The following is a 15,741-nucleotide window of genomic DNA, read 5'->3' on the forward strand; positions in this document are numbered from 1 at the left end:
TATTTATTTTTTTGTGGAACTGGGGATTGAACTCAGGCCCTTGCACTTGCCAGGCAAGTGCTTATTCTACTGAGTTATCTCCCTAGCCCAATCCTTAAATCTAAACTACTTTTCCATGAGGCCATCACCCATAATCTTACCCTCCAACAAAGGACAGGAAAAGTTATGGCCAGAAGAAATTGGAAACAGCACAAACGCCCATCAACTTATGAATGACCAAAGAAGATACAGTTTTTTATATAATAGAGTACTAGTCTACCATAGAGAAAGATAACCTTAAGACACTTCTAGCCAAAATAGATGCACTTTGAGATCATACTCTTCAGTGAAATAAATAGGACACATGTGTAAATAATACATTGTTTTTCTGGTGTGAGAAACTGAAAGGACCAATATAATAGATACTGAGAAATGGGAATAAAATGTCCAAATGGAAATGGGAACAAAGGAGAAGGGAGGTTGAAAGGAAGAAAGAAATAAGAAAAAGTAAGAAAATAGAAGGAAAAATGAAAATGAAGCTTTTGTAAATAAAGAGTAAAGGGATTGAAGGAAGGGGAATGGGGGAAGCAAGAAGCAGGATACACCATGTTCAGGTACAAATCCCCTATGATGAATATTATCATTATGTATATCTAAAATATACCAATAAAATGTTTTTAAAAAAGAAATCCAAGGTAAGGATGAAAGACAAGTGAGGCAGCCAGTCAGATTCCAGGAGCCTACATGGGACAAGGACCTCAATAAAAGGAGCTGCAGACAAGATGTCCACAAGTTTTTCCCTTTTGAATACTCCCTACTCATCTAGAGTAGCTGTCTGCTATCTCTCCTTTCCCTTTCCCCCACTTTCAAAGAAATCATTGTTTATGTGTAATAATGTCATTCCCGGGATAACCCATTAATCTACCCATGGATCCATGGTAGATTAATCCATTCAATGGGGTAGAACTCATATTCCAATAAAATTAAGATGACTGAAGATTAAGCAGCACATGACCTTAACCAACCACCTTAGCCAACAAGGTTTAACCTATAATGTGCCTTCTGAAGGTCATTGACCTCATTTTTCCCAGTTCTCTAGTCCTTTGGCTCCTCCTATCTCCCTTCACTTCCAGTCAGAGACAAGATATAGCTCTATCTTGAAGCCTTTCCTCTGGCTGAAAAGTTTTGTCAACACTTTTGGGTCAGACATAGTGACACATGCCTATAATCTTAGCAAACAGGATGCTGAGGCAGGAGGATCACTGTAAGTTTGAGAACAGCCAGGGCTATGTCGTGAATTCAAGGCCAGGCTAAAGTACAAAAGTAAAGACCCTGTCAGAGAAAGAGAGAGAGAGAGAGAGAGAGAGAGAGAGAGAGAAGAAATTCCAACTCTGAGTCCAGTTAGTTGTGCATTTCTGCACATTCCCCAAATTTAACACTCAACTTTCTGGTTTTTCTAAAAACATAGTAAATTGATAGAACTCATTTCCTTTCATTGACCTGCCCTGACTTCTGACCTTCAATCTTTCTTATTCTGTTCTTTGAATGAATAAATGACCCAAGCAGTCAGTCACTTAAATGTCTAATAATGCGTTTTAAACTAATCACTAGAATTTGGATAGCAGAGGTGACCTAAAAGAACATTGTGCAGTAGGGGTGTCCTCTGAGCAGAAGCACTTCTGAAAAGATTGGTGGTGAATTAACTATGAGGATGTTTCATCCCAATTCTTAATCTTTTTTTCCTAGATAGGGTCTCGATATGCAGTTCACTTTGCAGCTTACTTTGTAGACCAGGCTGGTCTCAAAGTTGCCACAATCCTCCAGCCTCAGCCTCCCGAGTGCTGGGATTACAGGCATACGTCACTACGCCTGTACAAAAATTTATTTTAAATAAATAAAAACTTATTTATTTTATTTATTTTGCTCCAACAAAATTTTATTTTAAAAAAGTTAAAGGCAGAGTCAGTAAGGACTTTTTAAGTAGGGTAGAGAGGCCGGAATGTTGAAACTAGGAAATCAACTAAATCCTTCTGTCATTTGCAGTTAATTGAGGTGTGTGGTACAAGAATCTCAGGAGAGTGAACAATAAATTAAAGGAGGGTTTCCCTCTGATTGCCTCATACTTCTGTCATCCCAGGGTCCAGTAACTGGGAGAAAGATCAGTCTCTGAAAACCCTTCACTGGGCTGATCCTCAGGCAGCAAACAGGTTTCTCTGTTCTCCAGGACTGGACTTCGCTCCTTCCCGGAGCAGATTCCCAATAGAAAGATCCCAGAAATGCCGAACAGGTTCAGAACCTGGCTCAGGTATGAAGCAAGACTTCTGCTGAGATACAATATAATGGAAACTATGCTTGTGGGAAGTGGTGGAATTGATGGCCTGTGTCAACCATGCAGAAAAAGCTCAAGTTGCTCCTTTATCTAATTTTTTTTTTTTTTTCAGAACTGGGGATTGAACTCAGACCCTTACACTTTTCAGGCAAGCACTTGTTCTACTGAGCCATCTCCCCAGCCTCTATCTAAATTCTTTTTTTTTTTTTTTTAATTTTTTTTTAACATTTATTTAGTGTGTGAGTGTGTGAGTGTGTGTGTGTGTGTGTGTGTGTATGTGTGGCCAGCTCAGCCCACCAGGGGGCAGGGCTGGCTGGCATGTGGTGCTGGGGGATCGAACTGCAGTCCCTGTGCTTTTCCAAGCTTGTTCCAAATAGGTGCTTTAGACCACTCAGCCATCTCTCCAGCCCCTCTAAATTCTTTTTTCTTTTCTTTTTTTTTTCCATGATTTTATTGAGAAACAAATAGCAATGAGACAGTTTCAAACCAAATTGGTAAGACAGTTTCAATAATTAACACATTGCATACATTCTTCCTAGTGGTTAATTGCTGTACAAGATGCGGACATGATATCCTATTTACAAACACCATTGGAACAAATCCCTCTATTCATTAAGAGAATGTAACTATATATCTGTCCTAACCACTTTGAATACAGATACAAAATGGACATTCATCTGTATCCCCCCTTTTTTTTTGTTAAATTCCGTTATTTGAATATTATAGGTGTGTAAACTCAGCAAAATATTCTAAAAGATTCCAGTAGCCCATAATAGTATTGGGTCTTCCGCTTGACTGGTAACATCAGAAATTGTTGACCTGAGTCCCCTACAGTTCAACATTCTAAATTCTTTTTTCTCAAATTTGAAAATTTCAAAAATTGGACCTCATCTAGTTTATTCTAACCAGCTAGTCATCCAGCCAACTAATTGAGTTATCATAACATCAGATGATCTGAAACAAAAACAAAAACAAAAACCTTGCAACAGAAAACAAACTTTCTGGTAAATGAAATTTTTATATTACCTTGTCAATTTTACCATTTGGTACTAGGTACCATGCAGAACAAATTAGTTATAATGCGTCTAAAGATTATGAATTGGGCTGGGGAGATGGCTCAGTAGAATAAGCGCTTGCCTGGCAAGCACAGGGTCCTGAGTTCAATCCTCAGTACCGCAAAAAAAAAAAAAAAAAAAAAAAAAAAAAAAAAAAAAAAAAAAAAAAAAAAAAAAAAAAAAAAAAAAGAAAAGAAAAGAAAAAACATTACAGTAATTTATCATAATTTCGTTGTAGTGAAAACATTTAAAATCCTTCTATTAGTTTTTTGGAAATACATAGTACATTATTGTTAACATATAGTCACTCCACTGTTCAATATATACCAAAAGTTATTTCTCCTCAGTAGTAAAATTTACTACCTATTAACCATTCTTTGCTCACTCTCCTTCTGTTCATTATTTTCTTTTCAAATGGCTAAATCTGTTTGTAAATCTATCCATGTACTTTTTTTCCATAAGTAGTCTTTTGAAAACATTTGTTTTAGGGCCGGCAAGATAGCACAGCAGGCTAAAAGGCATGCTCAGGCAAGCCCAGGCAAGCTCAGGGACCTGGGTTTGATCCATGGCACCACATGCTGTGCCAGCCCCATTCCCAGGGTGGGCTGAGCCGGCCAGAGTCACACTTGTAATCCTAGTGCTGGGGAGGCTGAAACAGGATGATCACCACAAGTCTGAGCTACATAGTAAGATCCTGCAACAACCAAATACTATATATATAAAATTTATTTATTTGGTACAGGGTCTTGCTAAGCAGTTCAGACTCCAAGTGATCCTCCTGTTTCAGCCTCCCCAGTGCTGGAATTACAGGCGTGAGTCACTATGGTTAGTTTCAGTGACTGGCATGGCATACTTAGCCTGCACGCAGTACCAGGAATCAAACCAGGGTCCTATCACTTGCCAGGCAGGCACTTAGACCACTGAGGTATCTCCCCAGCTCAATAAGCATTCTTTTTTTCTTTGTAGTACCGGGGATTAAACTCAGGACCTTGCGCTTGCCAGGCAAGCGCTTATTCTACTGAGCTATCTCCCTAGTCCTCAGTAAGTATTCTTGAATGTGTTGAAGAATGAGACAGGCAAATGTTGCTCTTTTTAGGGGAGAAACTCATAATGCTAGACTTGGTGTCATGTCCCTGTAAACCCAGCAGTTGCGAGGCTGAGGCAGGAGGATCCCTAGTTCAAAGCCAACCTGGGCTAAAAAATCAAGGCTAGGGGCCGGGGAGATGGCTCAGTAGAATAAGTACTTCCCTGGCAAGCTCAAGGGTCTGAGTTCAATCCCTGGTTCTGCCAAAAAAAAAAAAAAAAAAAAAAGAAAAAATCAAGGCTAGCTTGAACTACATAGTGAGGGCCTATCTTGAAAGAAACAAACAAGCTTCAGCCAAAGAGGAAGCAGTAAGTGTATCAAACTAACAAGTACCAGTTCTATGAGAAAAGGACGAGAGTTATGGAAAAACACTCGCACCCATAATATGAACATAGCAGGGCAAGGGGCAAAGGGAATTTTAAGTGGGAGAAATTAGCCATTTAAAAAAAAATATATGTTTATGTATTTAGTGTAGGCCCTATAGGGTCTTACTACACAGATCGGACTTGTACTGATCCTCCTGTTTTCAGCCTCCTAAACACTGGGCTCATAGGCACACACCACCACGCCCAGTCACAAGTTGCCATCTCAGCATGCCCTGGGGGTGGGGCCAGCACAGCATGATGGGGATTGAACTCTGGTCCCTGCACCTTAGTCCCATGAGCTATTTGCCCTAAGATTTGGAAAATTTGGGGGCTGGGGAAATGGCTCAGTGGAATAAGCACTTCCCTGGCAAGCTCAGGGGCCTGAGTTCAGTGCTCTGTTCTGTCAGGAAAAAAAAAAAAAAAAAGATTTGGAAAATTTGAAGAAAAAGATGAGAAGATATCTGCGTGAAGACTATTCCAGAAATAAGAGACTTGAGTCATGATCATTGCAAAAGTGGGAAAATATCAATGTGCTTGGAACAAACAGTGCAAAAATATTAGAAGGCCCTGAGGGTTCAGAAGATTTTTGTTTGTAGGTTAGACCTGTAAGCTTCCTACCTGCAGCTCCTACTAGTTTCTAAACCTCTCATTTAATTTCACCTTTCTGTTCTACAGGAAATACCCTTGGCTGCTTGAAACACTCACAAGGAAGCTTTCTCCAGCAGCCAGATGTGATTAAAGACCCTCAGAGAACCATTTATGCCTTCTTGGGCTTCATTTATGTTCCCAAGTAAAGAGGCGTATTCATGGCCTTGGCCTCCCATAGCACTGCTTTGTAGAGAATATTTTGTGTTTTTGTTTATATCTTTCCTTTTCTATACTGAGGATTGAACTCAGGGCATTTGTGCTGAACTAACTACATCCCCAACCCTGCACTCTAAATCACTAAATTGCCTAGGCTGGGTTCAAATTAGCAATCTGCCAATTTCAGTCTGCCAGCATGCTGAGATTAGCACTTTCAAAATTGTATCAGGTGCTGGCGATTTAGATGTTTTAATTTGTAAACTGGAGTTTAAGTTTAATTTGGTGACTGGATGGCACTAGAATACGTGGAAATACAAGTATTTCTTGCTTTCAGAGGCTCTTGAAGTTTTCCCCTCCCCCCGGGGTTTACGCTGCAGGGGAAGTAGGGAGAGGAAGGGAAGGGCTGAGATTAGATCAAGAAGGTTCCAAGGGAGGGCCTGTTGGAGGGGGAAGGGTGGTTGGAGAGAAGGGAACACCGAGATGTGTAACCAGCCTTCTATCCTGGTTAATGGATCAAGAAAGGTGTGAGCTGCTACTTTGCGAAACCGGATGAAGACCCACAGTGAGTACCTTATTTGAACAACTGGAAATTCACTAGAGCTACAGACTACCCAGACGTGTGGAAGGGAGGCCTGCCCCCTGGAGCTCCCCGCGCAGGCCAGGCAGTTGATTTCAGTTCACGCACATAAACTGGAGAGAAGATGGTTGGACTCCCAGCAGCAGAGACAGGAGAGTGTTCTGCCACCCCTACCGGAGCCAAAGCCGGAGGCATCCCCTACCTAGATCTGGCTCTGGAGCCAAACTTCATTCTTAACCTTTGCATAGAAATTTCAGGAAAGGTTTTGGCATCTCTCTGGATTACAGCTAAAAAATCCTATCAAATCAGAATGAGTTGTTTCAGGCACGTGATTTAAACCAGTTTAGATATTACAGATTAGATAACAGTGGGCTTTAAAAGAATAGGCTCTTCTGACTGTCCCTCAGAAAAAAACTTTGAAGAGCAGACAGCAAGATCTGAGGACCCTAGAAGCTAGGTTGTTGAGCTCTGGATTTTTCTGAGAGCTAAAAGCGCTGATGCCGCCACAGCTGTAATATCCCTTGTGGCTCAGAGTAAGAAATATTGGGCAGCACCGCAACACCTGGAGATTCAATTTAAGGAATCGGTAAGCTAAAAATGTTGGTATTCATTTTTCTTGTTGGTTTTTGTTTGTTTTTTGGTACTGGGGATCAAACTCAGAACTTTGTGCTTTCCAGACAGGTGCTGAAACCGCTGAGCTATTTCTCCAATCCCTTTCGTTTTTCTTCTTTACAACTATGGTTGACAAATTTAGGCCTTGCAGGCCCCTTGGTCTCTGTTATTACCATTGTACTCGGTCATTCCAGAAGTAAAGCAGCTATAGTTGTCAGTATTTAAATAATCATGGTTGTGTAGGAAAAAAGCTTATTGTGGATGCTGAAATTTCGAATTTTATACAATTTTCACATGTCACAAAATACTCCTTTGGTATTTTTACTTCCCCAAATTTAAAATGTAGAAGTAAAAAATACAGAAAAAAGAGAGAAAAAAACCCAACAAAAACAGAAACAGAAAAACCTAACTACCTGGGTTCGGTGGTAAACATCCATAATCTTAGCTATTCAGGAAACTAAAGCAGGAGTATCTCAAATTCGAATCTAACCTGGGTAACTTAACGTGACTGTCGCAAATATTTGCAAAAGGACTGGAGATATAGCAGATTGGTAAAGTGTCCCTGGGTTCAAGTCCTAGAACTGAGGAAAAAGAGAAAGCAACTTTTAAAAAGTATTTTATTGATACAGGGTCTCACTCCACAGTTCTGACTCGTAGCGGTACTCCTATTTCCACCTCCCCAGCTCTGGGATTACATGTGTGCGCTACCCCAGCTTTTGGGCCAGCATGGCATGTGGTACCAGAATGGAACTTGGGTCCTTGTGCTTGACAGGCAAGCACTTATGCTGTCAAGCTATCTCCCAGCCCAAGAAGCTTTTAAAAATTCAGAATAAACTGGGCAGGGTGCTGCATGCCTATAATCCCAGTACTCTGGGAAGCTGAAGTTCTAGACCAACTTGAGCAATTAAGCGATTTAGCAAGAATATGTCTCAAAATAAAAAAATAAAATAAAATAAAATTGTAAAAGGGCTGGGAATTTAGCTCAGTGTGAAGGTCCTGGGTTCAATTCCCATACCACAAGAAAAAATAAAAATAATATTCTTAGTTTGCTGGCTCTATAAAAGTAGGGGGAGAGGGAGGTGTGGTGGTAGATGCCCGTAATCCCTGCACTCGGAGGCTGAGGCAGAGGGTCTCAGCAAGATTGAGGGTGCCCTGGAATACATAATGAGACCCCATGTCAAACAAAAGAAGTCGGGGGGAGGACTTGCTAACTCCTGTCTTAAGTCACTGATTATCAAACTGTAGCTGGCATCCATTAATGAACTGTAACAGTAAGTTTGGGCTATAATACAAAAAGAAATGAGATTTTCATTAATTCTAAGATGTCGTCAAGTGTGTTATTTTTTGATAGTCCTACAAAATATAAACAATATAATGGTAAAAATTCTGAAAATATTTATATTGGCTTATATCCTATTGATACGTAGGTGATATTAGATACCTACTTTCAGAGTTTTTAAACGAAAATGTAGGCATGCTCCTTGGAGTCAATGAAATGTTTCGATGGCATAGATGGTATTAGAAGAGCCCTGATAATTAAGTAAGGATATTAGTTTATAAAACTTCTTTTAATTTATACATATGTAGGAAGGTCTTTTTCCCCTACTCTATGGCAGGACAGTGTTAAATCATGTGGATCTGGTCTCATTTAATATTTGGAAAACCTAAAATTAAGAGATTAGAGCCTGGAGCTGGGGCAATATCTTGGTGGTCTAAGTACCTGCCTGGCAAGCACAAGGACCCAGGTCCAATCCCCAGTATCACATACTGTGCTGCCCCTGTGACACTCAACATCGGCCCCCAAACTGGGTGTGGTGGCATGCTCCTGTAATCGCAGCAGTGGGGGCGCTGAGACAGGAGGGTCACTGTGAGTCCAAGCTGCTCTGAGTTGGGTAGCAAGACTCTGTACCAAATAAAAAAAGGATTAGAGTCTTGTACACATAAGTGATCATGTTAATATTAGCTATTGTTTAACAGAGATTTAGCATTTGCACTATAGCAGCTATTGCTCTGGAGGCAGCAGTAGGCAAAACACATTGCCTGCCCTCCGCAGTAGGAGATATTTTGTATGTTGCATCATAAGCAGTAATAAATGCTAAGCTTAAGAAAAAAGGATGTGGGGAGGGGATAAGACATGTGCCAGGGAGCTTGTGGGTTTTGATAGTATGGTCAGGGAGGACTTGGCGAGAAAACTGGACCCTGAGGAAGGCTGGGGCCTGAAAGGGGATAATCTAGACAGAGAACATCAAGGCAGGGGAATAAGGGGAACAAGGGCCTGATGTGTTCCACATTCACTGAGACTGTGGCAGCAGCAGAGGGAGTGAGAGGCAGAAAAGACAAGACCTCATTAGCCAAAACATGTCCAGAGTTTTACTGGATATTGTCAAATGACTGGTATTTCCTATGAATGAGATGGAAAGTCACTGGTGACTGATAAGTAAGCAAAAGAGTAAATGCCAGCTCTTGTGGTATCTGTATATGCCTATATATGCAATATACATTGTCTTTTCTTTTTCCTTTTTATATATTTTTTTTAATTTTTTTTTTAAATTATTTATTTTATTTCATTTATTTTGTGTGTGTGGCCAGCTCAGCCCACCAGGGCATGTGGTGCTGGGGGATTGAACCGCCGTCCCTGGGCTTTGCTTAGCTTGTTCTAAGTAGGTGCTTTAAACCACTGAGCCATCTCACCAGCCTCTCTTTTTCCTTTTTAAAGGAAATATTTCCAGAAATATTTTAGAATTTGGGGTGATTTTGTGTGTGTGTGCTGGTGTGGAATATGTACATATAATACTAAGATATCTTGGATGAAATGCACATCTAAACATGAAACTTGTTTATTTTTAATATATACCTTTTGTAAATGTCCTGAAGGCAATTTTATGCATGGGCAATTTATGCCTCCTTTCTGACCTGTCACGTGAGGTCAGTTGTGGACTTTTCCACTTGTGGCATCGTACCAGTACGTACATTTCTGATTTTAGAGCATTTCAGATTTTGGATTTGGGGATTAAATATGCTCAAGTTGATTTATGGTATAGAGAGCAGTATTTTGAAACCTGTATACATCGTGGAATGATCAAGCCAACAGTTAGCATACAGCGTCCTCTCATTGATGTAGTGTGATGACCATGTGGGGATCTGACAACAGTTCTGTTGTTTTTATTTCAGTGCTGGGGGTTGAACACAGCTTCAGGGAAGTGCTCCAACACTGATCTGCATCTCTAGCCTAGTGGAAAGGTTGACACTGGAAATTCTACAGTGACCATGGAGAGAGCACGGTGCTTTCCATGGGGAGGTAACAATGGCAGTAGAAGGGAGCAGTCAGCTCCTGGACATGGTTAGGAAACAGGCAAACATGGTGTGATAATTGATTGCTGTAGGATGTGAAGGGCATGCTGGAAAAGGCTGACATCAAAGTCTGTGGACTGAGCAGCTCGCTTGATAGTCAGCCCTCCCTGTCTGTGGGTCCTGCATCCTTGGATTCAACCAACTACCAAACAAAACTATGTATTTGAAAAAATTGCATATGTACTGAACATGCACAGACTTTTTGCCTTTATTCCCTAAATGATACAGTAAGACAACTATTTGCATAGCATTTCTATTGTATTGGGTATCATAAGTTATCTAGAGATGCTTTAAAGTACACAGGAGGATGTGCTAGGTTGTGTGCAAACGCTATGCCATTTTATGTTAAGGAATTTGAGGATTTTTTGATATCCAGGATAGGAGATCTGGTGGTGGTTTATGAACTAATTCCCTGAGGGTAACTTGGGATGACCCAGAGGAAAAAATACCGTTAACATTACAGGAGTAGCTGGTATTTGAGAGCTAAGTTTTATGAAAGTTAGCGAGAAAGCTTAGATTTCCAAGAGAGCACTTCTGGGACCGGGAGGTCAATAAGGCACCAAGGGTATAAAATGTAAGGAGGTAGGTAGTCCAGGGTGTTCAACTTGTGCCTCTTTGAATCTCAGGTCCGGGCTTCATTAGCATTGGAGAAGACTTGGTGGAGGGTGGAGAGACAAATTTTGAATTAGGATGTCCCTTTAGTAGCTTGAGTCCACTGGGAGGTGTAGCTCAGTGGGTGACCACTTACCTAGCATTCACAAAGCTCTAGGTTCAATATCTAGCCCTGGAAAAAGAAAGCAAAAGTTCTAGCTTTTTTTTTTCTTAATGTGCAAAAGAAGATAAAGAAATACCTTTTGAAATAAATAATGTTTTGGTATGCTTGTCACTTAGGTGCCAATGTATGAGAAGATAGCTGTGGATGTCGAAGGGACCAGTGCTTCAATCCAAAGTAATTTTAAAATGGCAGAGCACGGCTCCTTGAGCGAAGAGCAAGAACCAGAACCACCAGAGAAGCACCCAAGAGGAGCCAATCAGAGGGACAAGAGTGATGAAGATGATGATCTGATCTTTGTTGGGAGGCAAGATGCACATAAAGATTCTGACATCCTCTTTGTCAAGGTGGTTTCAAGTTCAAAACCGGTTATTTCAAACATTTTGAACAGAGTCACTCCAGGCTCGCATTCAAAACGAAAGATAGGCCACCTCAGTCAAGACAGGGCTCATGTGTCGCCATCCAGAATGAACGTGAGCCCAGTGGTCACAGCAAAAGCTGCCCTGCCAAATTCTCAGTCTGGACGGACATCAACAGATAGTTCCATCAGCACCGAGTCTTCGTCCAGCCTTACTCATAAAATGAGCTCACTACAAGTCATTCCTCCTGATGAGTCAAAGCGACCCTTCACTGCTGATAAGATCAGCAGAAGTCCCAAAAGATCTAAACTCAAGGATGAAATCCCAAGTGTACATTCTTCAGCCGTGACCCCGTCTGGCAGCTCTCCTAAAATGGACATGTGTGCAACATCAAAAAGCATCTGCTCATCAAGCTATGCTCAGAATGGGACACCCTTTCCTCGGGCTTACGCTAATGACAAGGCACCTTTTGCTCTCAGAGATCCAGACCCAGGAAATAGCTCTGGAGGTCTGAGGAAAACAGGCTTAGCAAGTCTAACAATTGAGAAGAATACCTTTGATCCCAAGAAAGGAAGTCTGGTCCTGTTACTCAGTGACTTTTACTATGGACAACACAAAGGAGATGGGCGGCAAGAAGCGAAGACCTACACAACCTTTAAATGCCTCAGCTGCTTGAAAGTTCTGAAAAACACTAGATTTATGAATCACATGAGACACCATTTGGAACTTGAGAGGCAGATGGGTGATAGCTGGGAAAACCACACCACTTGCCAGCACTGCCACCGGCAGTTTCCAACTCCATTCCAGCTGCAGTGTCACATTGACAGGGTGCACACTAGCCAGGAGCCCTCTGCTATCTGTAAAATCTGTGAACTGTCATTTGAAACAGACCAAGTTCTCTTACAACACATGAAGGACAATCATAAGCCTGGGGAAATGCCCTACGTGTGCCAGGTTTGCAATTACAGGTCATCAGCCTTTGCTGACGTGGAAACACATTTTAGAACGTGCCATGAAAACACTAAGGATCTGCTTTGTCTGTTTTGTCTTAAAATTTTCAAAACTGCAAATTCATACGTGAATCATTGTTGGAGACACTGGAACAAGAAGAGAGCCTTCCCGTGTTCCAAGTGCCGGCTACAGTTTTTGAATCTGAAGGAGGAAATGGAGCATAAAACCAAGAATCATCAAACATTTAAAAAGCCAGAGCCACTGGAAGGGTTGCCTCCTGGAACAGAGGTCATTATTCAATCTTCAGTTCACCCATCATCGAGAGGTATAGAATCCATTGTTGTGAGAAACACTGACTCCTGCCTGTCACCTGTGAAAACTAAAAAGAGGAAAGCTAGATATTCTGGATCCTCTTGCAGCCAGGGTGCTAGCTAAACATATGTTCTACTCACTTCTGTGGATGCTAGAAGGCAGGTAGGAGGCTAGGTCATTTGTATATCATGACTGATGCTGGCACTGATGCAGGCAGTGTCAGATTTTATGGGGAAAACCTCTAGCTCCCTATTCTAAAGAAGTAGTTCAGAAATCTTCAGGCCCTTTTTTCACTCAAAACCCTCTGCGAAAGTCGTTGCTACTCTGACCTCTATTATCATAGATTAACTTTTAGTTTTTGGACTTTAAATAAATGTGTTGAATAACTTTAAATGGAATAAAACAATAAATTATTATCTTTGACTTTATTTAATATAAATAAGAGTCCCCACCCCCCAGAATTGAACCCAATGCCCAGAACAGGCTCAAGCTTTTGATCCTTCTGCCTCGACCTCCTGTAGTGCTAAGCTTACAGATGTGAGATGCCATTCCCAGCTTGTGAAGCGCATCCTTGTTGTATTCAGCGGTAGCCCATAATTTTTCATTGTTGGGTAAAATTCTACTGAATGAATATGGTACAGTTTTTACTGTTGATGAACTTTGGGGATGAGTTCTTGACTATTCAGAATAAAGCCACTATTGCTATAGGGAGTTGAACTCTCAAACTGTTAGATGTCAGATGTGCTGAATTTGTGATCTCAACATTGAGGAATGAAGTCTCAGGCTAAAGGAGGAAATTAAGAGCATTTTATTGGAAATTAGAAGAATAGCTCCTTGATTTCCAGGAGGAATTCCAAATGGGTGGATACCGAGGTCCTTGGTTAGGAGTAATTTATATAGAAAATTCATGATGTAGGTACAACATAGGTCAAACTACAGCCTATAAGATTATGAGTATAATCACTTAGCTAATATTTAACCAATAGGGAAATAAGTCATGTGGGTATATGGAAAGAAAAATGACATTTTTGGAAATGGATGGGTCTGGGTGTTTTGGTCACCCACCAGTGTGTCTGCTGCCTATCTGGGTTATTGGGCCAGGTAGAGCTAACTGAAGTGTGATCTCAAGTTGCTGTTTATCTGGAGGGAGGCTTGCACGCCTGGCTATTGCATCTCTATCTTGAGTCCTGGATCTTTTCAGATTCCCCTCCAGCCACAATCTTTGTGTGTCTCATCTTCTGTGCTGACTTCCTTGAGGCCCCAGTTGCTCTTGATGGCATATTAATTTCTGTCTAATTTAGCTGTTTATAATACTATGAGCTTACATGTGTTTTGTGATAGACATAGTCATTTGGATAGCGATTGCAAGAAGTGCTGGAATTGCATATATTATACTTTTTTTGGTGCAGATTCTGCCAAAACTGTTCCAAAAGTGATTGAAATAATTGATATTCACACACTAATACTGGGAATTTCATTGCTACAGATCCAAAACATGGTACTGTAAATCTTTCAATTAATGCCCTTTTGAGTTGTAGTAGCGTGACATTATGGCTTTGATTTGCATTTCTTTGATGGGTAATGATCTTGAAAATATTTTTATATGGTTTTTCACTACTTAAATATTTGTCTTCTTTATTGAAATGCTATTGAACTTTTGTTATCTCCAACTTTAAAGTGGGCTATCCAGTGGAAAGGTTATCAACAAAGTGCTGGGGCAAAACAAACATTCCATGTATGGATTTGCATGACTGTTTCATAGATGTAGATATAGATATTAAGTTTAGTTTCTCATGTATTATTAAAGAAATTGCTATATGCTAAGGACATAGATATTTTCCCTGTGTTTTCTTTTATAATATTTAATCTTTTTTTTTTTCATTTGTGTATTTGGTACAGGGTCTCACTATACAAATTGGACTAGTGGTGATCCTCCTGTTTTCAGCCTCCACAGTGCTGGGATTACAGGGGTGGACCACCATGTCCAGTCTCAGTGAGTCTCCGAGTGCTGGGAGTGGGACTGGGGGGCTGGGGTGGCACGGCACGGCATGGCATGGGATCAAACCCTGGTCCCTGCACTTGCCAAAGCAGGTGCTTAGTCTGCTGAGCTATCTTGCTGACTCTATTTAATCTTTCTTATGGAGTTATATAAGCCATCTGTCTTGGTTACTTTTCTCTCATTGCTGGGATAAAATACCTGACACCCAAAATTAAGGAAGGAAAGGTTTATTTAGCTCACAGTTTGTGGAGGTTTCAGTCCATACTCAACTGGCTCCAAGGCAGAGTGGCTCAGGACAGAAGGTAGCAGTTCATGGCAGCAGAAAACAACAAGAACAAAAAGGGAGGAGCAGCAGGAGTAGCAGGGAGCAAACCTCTCCTTTCTATTATATTCAGGCTAACCCTGGGTGTAGCACTCACACCCATAATCCCAGAAGTAGCTCATGAATTAATCACAACCTCTAGGCAGGGTGAGATAGGTCAGCAGACTAAGCACCTGCATAGGCAAACAAGGGACTGGGGTTTGATTCTTGGCACCACATCCTGTGCCGGCCCTGCCCCCAGAGCCAGCCACTGAGACTGAGCGAGGTGGCACATATCTGTAATCGCAGCACTGGGGAGGCTGAAAACAGGAGAATCACTACAAGTCCAGGATGTGTAGTGAGTCCATGTACCAAATGCATAATAAATAAATAAATAGGGCTGAGACTAGTGGAGAGGCTGTCAAAGAGCCTAAGGCACAAAAATGCCATTTCTGTGATTCCAGGAATGGAGAGTGACAGAGTGCCTCCCTAAAGCACCCTTGCCTAATTTACCCTGGCCCAGGTTCTTATTCTAAATAGACCAGAGGTCCTCCAAGAATCTCAGTAGAGAAAGGAAAAGGGGAACTCAGTGACTGTGATAGCGAACTGATTGCTTGGATGGTGTAAAAGGGAAACAAAGAAGAATGGCTTGCTTCTGTTTCTTGCTTGTTTCTTTGGAGGAGCTCCAGTCTTCACCTTCATCTTTGATTTAGTTACCTGACTTCCGGTGCAGACCCTTCAGGACCCTGATATGAACTCATCCGGGACATCACAGTGAGCTGCAGGCCTTCGACTGGATCTTTAGATCTCCAGCACAGAGAACCCTTTTACACTCTTCCACCCTGACTCTCTGAGAGGCCACTGTGAGCTAATCTTGTAAATTCTTATATA

The 15,741-nt window shown here is 41.3% G+C and overlaps 2 protein-coding genes across 2 annotated transcripts in view; one reads left to right on the forward strand and one right to left on the reverse strand.

The window, feature by feature from the left end:
• The window catches only part of LOC101585743 (immunoglobulin lambda-1 light chain), a 734,743-nt gene that overhangs the window by 624,675 nt on the left and 94,327 nt on the right, over positions 1 to 15,741 (reverse strand). The window lies entirely within an intron of this gene.
• Positions 11,054 to 12,673, forward strand: Znf280a (zinc finger protein 280A). The gene has a single exon (XM_004636372.1). The coding sequence runs from the start codon at positions 11,054 to 11,056 to the stop codon at positions 12,671 to 12,673; it is 1,620 nt and encodes a 539-aa protein (XP_004636429.1).

This window comes from Octodon degus, unplaced genomic scaffold (assembly GCF_000260255.1).
Source record: "Octodon degus isolate 3935 unplaced genomic scaffold, OctDeg1.0 scaffold00079, whole genome shotgun sequence".
Taxonomy (NCBI): domain Eukaryota; kingdom Metazoa; phylum Chordata; class Mammalia; order Rodentia; family Octodontidae; genus Octodon; species Octodon degus.

What these genes read in the sequence shown, in the direction of transcription:
- Znf280a (XM_004636372.1), top strand. Translation starts at nt 11,054, where the DNA reads ATGTATGAGAAGATAGCTGTGGATGTCGAAGGGACCAGTGCTTCAATC.